This window comes from Gouania willdenowi, chromosome 10, assembly GCF_900634775.1.
Source record: "Gouania willdenowi chromosome 10, fGouWil2.1, whole genome shotgun sequence".
Taxonomy (NCBI): domain Eukaryota; kingdom Metazoa; phylum Chordata; class Actinopteri; order Blenniiformes; family Gobiesocidae; genus Gouania; species Gouania willdenowi.
This window is the reverse complement of record NC_041053.1, coordinates 17,782,292-17,793,339: the sequence shown is the minus strand read 5'-3', so window position 1 is coordinate 17,793,339 and position 11,048 is coordinate 17,782,292. Positions and strand designations below refer to the sequence as shown.

At 38.3% G+C, this 11,048-nt stretch overlaps 1 protein-coding gene across 4 annotated transcripts; it reads left to right on the top strand.

Moving 5' to 3' along the window:
* Positions 1 to 850: 850 nt before the first annotated feature.
* LOC114470504 (transmembrane protein 109) lies at positions 851 to 7,302 on the top strand. 4 transcript variants are annotated; one of them, XM_028458704.1, is made up of 5 exons: positions 851 to 1,005; positions 1,297 to 1,621; positions 1,851 to 1,910; positions 5,091 to 5,193; positions 6,859 to 7,302. In XM_028458704.1, exons 2-5 carry the CDS (start codon positions 1,427 to 1,429, stop codon positions 7,212 to 7,214), a joined length of 714 nt encoding a protein of 237 aa, XP_028314505.1. In that variant the 5' UTR covers positions 851 to 1,005; positions 1,297 to 1,426; the 3' UTR covers positions 7,215 to 7,302. The 4 variants fall into 4 exon arrangements, with proteins under 4 accessions (XP_028314505.1, XP_028314503.1, XP_028314502.1 ...); XM_028458702.1 differs by having other exon boundaries at positions 881 to 1,113; XM_028458701.1 differs by having other exon boundaries at positions 881 to 1,621.
* Positions 7,303 to 11,048: the final 3,746 nt, after the last annotated feature.

Here is an 11,048-nt window from a genome sequence, read left to right as displayed (position 1 = left end):
AGACAGCAAGGATACAAAAGAAGTAATTTGCTGCATTCAAATGTACAGAAGGATTACTTCACAGAGTTTGGTTTCTGAATTGTAAATGATAGTTTTTGGTAATATGAAAACAGGATATTTGGTTAACGTATCACAGAAACCTCACGTAGCCAAACTGAATATCCACAGTCATTTTACTGTTCAGTTCAACTATTATACCCCTTCAACGCATGTTTAAAAAACACAAACGACCACAAAAAGGAAGAGATGACAAAAGCTTTTTTTTCTGAATACATTTTTTGGGATCTTGTTTGATTTTTAGTCTATTTTTTTCTGTTTTTCAGACTATTTTTTCAGTTTTTTGTCCAATTTTTTTCCTGAATTATCGAGATACTTAGAAATCCCGTGAGAACATCCATCCTATGGTGACTCCTTGCTACAGCTTCTACAGTACTTTCTACCCATCTACCGACTGGATCCAGTATTTTCAGTAGTCTTACACAAAAATTGCATGAGAAACAGAAAAAAAATTGTCCCAAAAACAAGTTTGAAAAACAAACCAGAAAAAATTCAGAAAAACTCTTTTGATGTGTTTTTTCAAGTGAATGCAATTACGCTTTTGTAGTTATCGAATCGAGACTTCAATAATCGGAATCGAATCGGGAAATGGTGCTGATCAACCACCTCTAATGTTGCATTGATTAATAACAGTAACTGTGCAAAAAAAGACATTTGTTTGCAAATGCTATTATTGGACTCCGTGGAGTGTTGTTGTCTTTAAGAGGCGACCAGCATTATTAAACTACAAATCCCGTCGTGCAAATCTGTGCGTGGCCTTCAGTAGCAGCAGAGCACCATCCTCCTCCTCCTCCTCCTCCTCCTCTCTGTAAATCTGTGTCGTTAAAATCGCTAGAAGGAAGGGTGTGCCACATGGGAACTGTGAGAGGGAGTCTTTTATTTTAAGTGCTTGTGCAACATAATCCACCAACAGTGAGCAGGCTGCACACAAAGAGAACCAAAGTTAGAGTAAGAGGCTTTGAAGGAGAGGCTGTGGATGTGTTTTTGTTTTTCTCCTGCTGTTGCTGTGTTTTATTCCTCCTTCTGTCTAAGCCTTTCTGCCAAATATAGCTGCTGGTAATGCTGGAGCGTCCTTGAGATCTGTTTTTTTTAATCACTATTATTATTATTATTATTGTTATTATTATTATCGCCGTGGACAAAAGGCTTTTCATTCATTTTATGTGAATATTCACTGGGAGGAAGTGTTTGGACTTGAAGTTTTTTTTTTTTGTTTTTTTCCTTTCCTGTTTCCACCAGAAGCCATTTTTAAGTCTTTGATTCTCCAGCCCTGCCTCCAACCCGTCCTCACGCACACGCACACGCACACGCACACACACCGTCTCCCAGCCTGCTGTTCGTCACCGTGTCCATCAGTCACTGCTTCCCCATGGATCGCCTGCTGCTCTCGGTGCTGCTGCTGCTGCTCGGTGCAGCCACCGGACGCTTCTCGGCTGAAGCCGTAAACGGTGCTCCTCCTCCGGCTGTGGTGACGGTGAGGAGCGTGCTGACTGGAACCTGGTCGGAGATCCACCGCTACATGGAGCCAGTGGTGGGATCCAGGGTGATCCGCTCCACTGTGGAGGTACAGAGCACTGGAGCCATGCTCTGCTTTATATTTAATCTCTAACTTCACTGTTTGCTCTGTCTCTCTTCTTGATCGGTGCTTCTTACCTGGACCTGCTTTACTTACTGTCCGACCCCCTTTTTTTGTCACCTCTCCATCCTGGTTCCTCTCACCCTTCACCTCCTCACCCTGTTAATCTCCCTCCTGATCACTTCATTCCCTGCTCACACCTCACCTCCTCCATCAGAGTGCTGTGTTGTTTCTTGAGTCTGTGCTTGGTCAGGAGAACGTCTATGCGATGGCAATGGTAAGAAATCTTCAACCCAGAGTCCATGTCTAATGTGCTTTAGTGCAGTGTTTCTCAAATTTGGGTATGTGTTCCCCTAGGGCAGTGGTTCCCAAACAGGGGTACGTGTTACAGCTGGGTGACATGTACCAGACCTCATCTCGATATTTATTTATTTATTTATTTATTTTATCAAATTAGTGATATATGATATAAATCTCAATTTTAAATGAAGTCTGACCTGAAAAATAATTCTGAGTGAAATTTGCTGATGCAACATGCCACACACGCACATGTATTAACAAACAGCTGATCAATGTGTTCCACTTTAGTAATTTTCTCCTCTAAGGGACAGCATGTGTGAGTGAGTTCTGTAGTGTGGCTTGTTAAAGGCAGCGATTTTTTTTTTTTTTTTTTTTTTTTAGTCGTCGTACTCACAACAAGAATTTTAAAACAAAATAAGTTATAAAAAACATATATATCGATATAGGTGATATTGTAATTTTTTTTTTTTTTTTTTTTTACAAATTATCACAAGCTAACAATGAAACTGCTGCCTAATAGAATACTATATTTTCTTGTCATTTTTTTTGAAACAGTTTTATTTTATGATGTAGAGGCCATTTTGTCACACTTCTGACAATAGGAGACAATCATTAGCTATTTGCTTACTATTGAAGTAATCACATTTTGCATGGTGTTTAATTAATGAATAAATTTCACTCATTGTTTTTAATTTGTAGATTAAAGCCTTGGGGAACTACTGTCAGAGACACATTTAGGGGTTTAGAAGAGCCTGCTGTTGATATAATGTAAAGGGTACTAATGATATGAAGGGGGTACACATGAGTTGATCAAAATGCACACGGGACAAAAAAAGATAATAATATTGATAATGAAAATAATGTTGATTAGAATATGAACTGAAAATACAAGAGTCAGTCAGTCAATTATTAAAATATATATATATATACAGTATATATAGAAAAAAATCGATTCATGATTTACTAAATATGGTTTCATTCTAGTTATTTACAAAGTGAGATTCTTTAAAATGTGTGTTTTCACTCACTCTTTCCATCATTACGCTCCGTAGTTGTTTTTTTTTTTTTTTTTTACAGTATTGTGAGCAAAATATTGTAGTTGGGCAAAAAGGGAGTGCTTGGAAACCGAAATAACAGGAGTTACTTGGGCCAAAAAAGTTTGAGAACCACTGCTTTAGTGTGTAGTTGTCGTGTAGAGTCGGTATGTGCATTGTGCATGCTTGTTGAAGAATTGTTGCCCTTTGTGCAGCAGCATTTGTCTCTGTTTGCTGACATTTGCATGGAAAGTCACATTCTGCTTGTGTAAAGAAGCCTTTGGCAGCAGTTGGCATGTCTGAAATTCTTTTAAAAAAAAACATTTTTGTTTCTCAGTGTGGAACTGAGGTGGCAGACCTCCGTTCTGGACAGAACCATAGTAACCATAGGCGGAGTTTGGGATTCGGACAAAAGAAAAAATAGAATTAAATATATAGACCGTCTCGAGATTCGCACCAACCACAATGTGTGTAACATATACAACAGGGATAGACATAGATATGGATTTTTTAGGGACGATGACGATTTTTTTCCCCCATCAGCCTTAGCCGATGACCGATACGGACTGCCGATTTTCTTGAGCCGATATTTGGAGCCAATACTACTTTTGCTCCCTCAATTTACATCATAAAAATTACACAATGATGACAACAAAGGGTACAAGTCTCAATTTCAAAAAAGGAAAGTTTATTAAAATTAACAAAGGTGAGGTAGAAACACAACAAGTAAAAAATATTTAACAAACGTTAAAAACAGGTGATGTAGAACAAGATCAAGTAAAAAATATTTCTGCTCTGTGTAAAAAATGCGGCTCGGCGAACGCAGCGGCCCGCATCGGTTGATGCCGATACGCGTAAAAAAATCGGCCGATAATATCGGTCTATCACTAATATACAACAATGTAAAAATGATAAGTAATATACATGATAATGTTGACTACAAAAATTTGCGTCAATGCCTCGTTTAATGTTGTAAATTCATGATAAAATCAGCGAGAACCCAAATCATATTTACCTGTTTGCTGTTGTGACGCACAGCCTTGTTTCCGTGCACAGTTCCACATTCACTTTGATTGACAGTCTCAAAAACAGGAAGTTGAAGCCTATTGGCTGGGCGCACTCGACGATGGTTTCCATTTGTATAGGGGTCTATAGGATAATGTATATGAATGACCACCGGCAGTAGACCATAGTAAAAGTGTTTTTTTGCATTTCAAAAGAATCATACATGAACATAGATTTCTCAGAAACTCTGGATATCAGCTTTAAACTCTCTAAACTAAAAAGGTGTAATGTTACATGGAGACCAAAGCAAACCTGAATGTGAAAGTACATTTGGTCCCTGGAGTTAGAAAGGAGAATCTTTACTAGACGATCAATGTCTTTGTCTTTGCTGAGTGGTCCTCATGTATCAGTTCTTCAAGGTTTTGCTAAATAGTTACTACACATCAAAACAGTTCTATGTTGCTATATTACAAGTTGTTTTTATGAACAGTATGTGCTGAAATCTTCCTGGAGGAATGACTTTTGGACTACATCACACCTTCATCATCAGTGTATGTGCATCCCTCCTCTGTGAGGTGTGAAACGACTGTTTGCATTATGAAGCAGTCCTAAATGATGAGGTGGTGTTGTGTTACATGCACACATTGAGTGGCAGATGCCTAATGTTTGCTAAGACCTGCTGTGCACAGACTGTACACAGGGTGTCTGTGTGGCGTGCAACAGGTGCAGATAAGATCCTCGCCACAGTCACCGGGCTAACCTTGACCTTGCTGGACAAGGCCTCAGTATGTGCACGGTGTCTGTGTGATTTGGTGGGCGCGGAGGTGAGGTGAAGCTGTACAGGAATAGAGCAGCAGCCACAGCTGTTTGTGTAAGTCAGCGATACAGAAGACACGTGTGTCTTTAAGTTGCAGATCTGGAGCTGCTCGTTGGATGTGATTGTCTTGTTTTTGGCACCAAGTGGAGCTTCTTTATAAAACTATTTCATATCCGTCTGTGTTTGTTTTTTCTCTGCCCTCTGCATGAATCTCCATCTGATCTGAATGTCATCTTTCCTCATTCTGATGTTTGATGCAATACACCACATAAGGCTCCACCCTTTCCTCACATTTCTGCAGTTTTTGGAGATGGTAATTCGATTCTTGGCTGAAGGAGCTGCCAGCGGCCTCAACGTCATCGCTGTTTATGTGGCAGAGATCCTAAGGGTCACAGGATGTGATGGTGGGTACCTTGGAATCAAATACCAAAGCTTTGTTTTCACCAAGTAGAACCAAGTCTTTGGGTTTGGATAGATGAATGGCTGCAAAACGAGAAAGTTGTTTTTTTTTCTGTTTAGGTCAAAGCACTGGTTTGATTCTAGGTGTGATTATTACATGATCCAAACTGCAATTTCAATCTGCTCAAAAATCCCATTATGTGGTGTTTTTATGACCTGAGCAGTCTTTGTAAATGCCACATCGGAGGCCTGGTAAGTAAAGTCAGGTGCCATGTCACATTTAACACACAGGGGCAGACTATGGTGTTGCAATATGTCAGAGTTCAAAGCATTATGGGATTGACTCCCTAATACACTGACCTTATAGGATCCTATTGTTGGTGCATATAAACCCACACAAACGGAACAACCTATAGGAAATAATAAAGTGCAGTTTATGTTAAAAAATGTTTTAAAGTGCATATGTTACTGCATCCAATTTATTATTTGGCCACTAATAATATTAATAATAATGTATTGGATTTTATATAGCGCTTTATCATAAACACTCAATGCGCTTTACATTGATGTGCATTATTATATCACTACTATTGTAGCCACAGCTGCCCTGGGGCAGACTGACAAGAAGCAAGGCTGCCATCGTGAACCATCGGTCCGTCCGACCACCACCAACACTCACTCACACACTACATTCATACTAGACAATGTGTGTAAAGTGTTTTCCTGTTTGGACTAAAACTATTTTAATTATCACTATCGTTACATGATGTGAACGAAATACGTCTCTCGTGTTTAGGGAAAAGAACAAAAGAGTAACGAGCACTCAGAGGAGAGAAAACAAACCTCCACCAAGTGCCACATCTTCTCTCATGGGCCAGATATTGTCAGTTATCTGGATCAGTGATCCTGATTATAATATAAAGATCATTCACAATTTAAAGGCTTGGAGGAAATGTATATCCCCATTAATAACCATACTGTAGGTCCAAATGAATGGACTCCCCCCTTTTGTAAAAAAAAAAAAAAATTGCATTAAAATGGGCAATCCAGATCAGATCTGAATGAAACTCTGGGATAATTGAAAAACAAACCCGACATAACTGAATGAAGATTGGTCAAACAAGAACCGAGATATGACTTTTTGAAATTTCGCTTATGATGAGAGATGAAGATTTTGCCAACTGATTCACAATCACTATATTGATCCAAGATCACCTCCAAAATATAATGGAATCTTTCATGGCGTAAGGGTCTATCTTTGGTTAAAATGTAGTCAGTAATTTTAACAATCCTGCAAACAAATGTTAGTAAATCTGAAAATGGTACCTTCTTGGCGGAGGTAAAAACCTTGCATTTGTTCAAACATTAGCTGTAGCTAAGCTATTTTTACAGAGGTGTTGATTCCCTACTTGCTAACTGAAGTTGCACTGGCTCCTATTGACATTAGTGCCTTTAAAAATAAAGAGTTATTTGATGGAAGCTGTAGAGGCTTTACTGTGGCACGGTTCACTGTCAAATGTAATCTGGTGTAACAAAGAGTGTTTGAAAGTATGCAGGAGTGCCTCGCCCTCCAGGCTTTCATGTACCACTCCTTTTTAACTATGACTGTTTATTCCAGTTGTGCCTTTACCAAAGACAGGTTTTATAGAGTGCGTGTCCTCTCTCCACAGTCGCTCATGTTTTGCCCCGCTTCACCCCGGAGGGCGTGGCCGCCGTGGCTCAGTGGGGCCTGCTGGCTCTCATTGGTTACTGGGTGCTGACCATTGTCCTCAGACTGCTGATTGGTGTGGTGAGGCAGATGTTCTGGGTGATAAAAACCGTCCTGGCTCTTTGGATGTTTGGACTGATCGTGACCGATAAGAACGCCACGGCGGATGCCACGGCGGTCCGGGTGGCTGGTCTGGTCCTGGTGTGCGTCCTGTTGACTCTGATCTCCTCTGGGTCTGAGAAGTCCGGTGCAGTGGATCACCGACTCAGCAGCCTGGAGGGTCGGCTGAAGGCGGTGGAGAAGAGGAAAGGGGAATAGTGATGGACAACAGTGATGAATACAGTACGTTAAAGAAATATCAACAATGATTTCTATGTGGGGAAATTAAATAATTTTGGATTTTTAATTCAGATGTGTTTGTTTATTTGTTGTCGTCGTCGTCGTCAGGGACCAAACAGCAAAGGCTTGAACACAAGTGTAGTTTTCTAAAATATGAATTTCATTTATTTACAAAATTCTTCAGTTAATATAAACACACCAGTAAAGGAACTCAACTTCACCATAACTGACCTAACAAATGACAGCATTTCTCAATTCTAAGTATGTATGTACGTATCATTGAGTAGATGTTATAAACATTAATTATTTTATAAACCAATAAAACATTTGGTCATAAATTGAAAAATTCTGAACAGATTTTATGAAAATTTTATGTATAACAATAATAAAATACTTTATATCAAAATAAGGTATTTCAATTCTTACTTATTAATTATATTTTTTAGGTATTAAATTCACAATAATTGTAAAAATAAATAAATAATAAGAATAAGCTAAAAAGCTAATAAATAAATTATTCCGAATGGTTTTTGGAAATACTTTAGGCCCACTAAGACCAAGAATAATATTATTAATAATAATATTAAATATGAAAGTAATTCTCCTTTTTGAATGTGGTATTTTAATTCTCAATAATTACATGCTTTAAATATTACATTAAAAAAAAAACAATTCTGTCCTGAAAATATTTTCTTTTGGACAAAACAGAATCTGCACCACTTTAGTTATGAAATTAAACTCCTAATCTAATGCAATACTATTATTATTTTATTATGTTCAATATGCTGGTCAATGTATATTTTTTTTTAACTTACACATGTGCGGCTTATCTTTGAAATCATGCACGTGTTCAAAGTGCATGCTGGGAAATATAGCTGGCGGAGTACGCACAAGTCTGCTCTGATGCATCCTTGGTAAAACGGGCGGCGCAAGTTCTCATCCAGGGATTTAGAGCGGACTCTGAATTGGATCAGGACTTGGGCCGCGCAACCCTAATATTCCTCGCTAAACACCACATACACCAAGCCAAATGGAGCCAAAACAAACATCAACGTCACTTTCAATAAGGCCATAAACATTTACAAAAACATTCAAGAAATATACCAACACGGGCACCTGAGCCATCCCTTATGATTATTTAGTTTATTATTATTATGTTGTCTGTTCCTTTTATTGTCTTCCTATTCCTTTGTAGTTGTATGTTCATTTCTCTATTACATTGTGTTGTATTTAACGAGTCCGCAAGCACGCAAGTCCGCAAAAGTACAGTACACAGATTGAGAAACGGCCCTGGTGGGGTTTATATACACTGTGGCTCGCCAACAAAAATAATTGGGGGGGGGTACAAATGTACCAAATGGTGGAACCCATAATTAAACTAATGGGAGCAATTTATCTGAATAAAACTATAAGCATAATCAAACATTCAAATATAAACGTACACAAAAATGTCTCATTCCCTATTAAAGTGACTGGAACAAATTAAAACGGGCAACTTCCTCCCCCAAGATGGTAGCTTCTGCTTTAAGCTCGCCCTCCTTCAGAAGCTATCTTTAATGATGTCACTTCCTCTCTATTCTGGGGAGAGCTGCAAACCAATCAAAACATGGTGAGTTTCCACTGAATGAAGTATGACTGACAGGAAGCTAATTAAAATGTGTGCACGTAAATGAATCAATAACTAGTGTGGCCTCCACAGGCGTGACACGGTGTGGAACAATATTGGTTATTCAAACGAGGAAATTCAAGCAAACTAACCAACAAATGTCCTTGTTGGAAACAAAAATCATTTTGAAGCCAGAAAAATAAGTCCAGAGATAAGTTTTCAAAGATGAATCCTAAATTTAAAGTAGCCTGATCGTCAAACGTGTGTATTTCTGTATCGTATCTAATGAATGTCGAGTCTGAGTCTCAGGACGAGAAGATTAAATGACCCCCAAAAACATCTTGATTATATTATAAGCTTGTGAATAGAGAGTATTTTAAATTAGATAAGTGTCATGTTTCACTGTGGGAGCTGCCGCCGTGTCTTTTTTTAATTCCCATGGCTTCCTGCTCCACAGATCACTCCCCCTGTCCCCTCAGTATAGAACAACATGACCTCGTGTGTTCATGTTCATGTTCATGTTCATATTCATATGGAAACGTATCAATAGACTGGGCAATGCAGCGCCCCTCATTGGCCAGTTTAGGTCACGTGATAGGTTAGGGTTAGGGTTGACTTGAAGCTCTGTCAGTTTTATTTTAGCTCATATTTATTTTTAGCTATCACGCTAACCCTTTTATTTTAACCCTATCCCTAACTCTAAGTCAGGCACTACCCTAAAATATTATTTGTTTCGTATATGTGTTTTTAACCTTAACCCTAACCCAGGAAATGCCCTAAAATGTTTATTTTTTTTATATATATATTTTTAAAGGTTGAATTTGCCATGTTCAATATGTTAAAATGAAAAAAATATTAATGACAAAAGTGGGATTCAAACCCACGTTAGCGGAAGGAAGAATCCTTGAGTGCGGTGCCTGAGACCACTCGACTATCCTGATGCGGCGAAAACATACAGGCACATTACGCTTGTGTAGAAAAGGTCCGAAAAACGCATGTTTCCGTATCAATAGACACTTTGTAACTTTACACAGTGGGAAAATGTTTAAGTGTCAACATGTGAACATATGAAATATATTCACATATATGAAAATGATATATATGTGAAATCATTAAGTTCCTATTTTACTAGCCACTAACTAACAACTTTTAATTAATTGTCAAACATGTCATCTTTGTACACTTTAACAATTATGTCATATTTTATGAAAATCTATTTTGTTTTATCACGACACTTAAAAACATTTGTCACAATGTTTCAGTGAAAATAAACATTTAAAGATGATTCATTTCATAATACAAAGACTTGTCAAGTGCAGCAATATGTAAGTGTACTAAGGCTCTGACCACGTCTGTCGTCTGTATTTAAATCAGATTTTAGACGGAGCTCCTGTTAGAACAGGCCTGAGGGCCGCTCACATGGTCCACGTGGGCCACCTGGTGCCCACGGACACCCTGTTGGAGACCACTGTGTAGATTAAGTCAAGTATTAATCATTAGAAACAGACCTAGTTTATCTTTTAGTACAAGAAAACAATCTTACCTCCCCTGGACTACAGTGATGTCATTTAGGAGATTTGATTTTTATACCTACTGGATGCTATTTACTTAACCACACTTTTACATTAACACACTTTGGTCTTCAAATCCATCTTTTGACAGAAGTTTACAATCACTGACTCAACATACACTTTACAGGAGTAATGTGATGAGTATCCATCATTTAAGTAGGAATATATATTTTTCATACATTAGTTCAGCATTGACCTGCACACCTACATTATGGGCATCTTAACCTAAAAAGAGATGAACATCCATCTCATTCTTATACTGTATGACAAAGATAGCTGTATAAAAGTTTATTGTGAATTGGGGGAAATATGTTCACTATTTTTCCAACATAATCCAGAGTTGATAAGTTTTAAAACCCCTTCAAACGTCTTTATAGCTCTGTGAGATAACTCTGAATCACAAAGGACTTTGTCACATTTTCACATTTGAAATAAATATAAAGACGATCAGTTCATCTGTAACTGCTGCTGATTTTCCTTTCCCACAGATTGAATATAAAACTTCTCTCTAAACCAGTTGGTACATCAGGAAGGAATTCACATGCTTGGCTGAGCCTTTTGGCTCTGAGCCCAGGGGTGATAGTCAGTGGGCGGAGCTTGTAGCAGCAGTGAAGAGAATCACAGGAAGTCACTGTG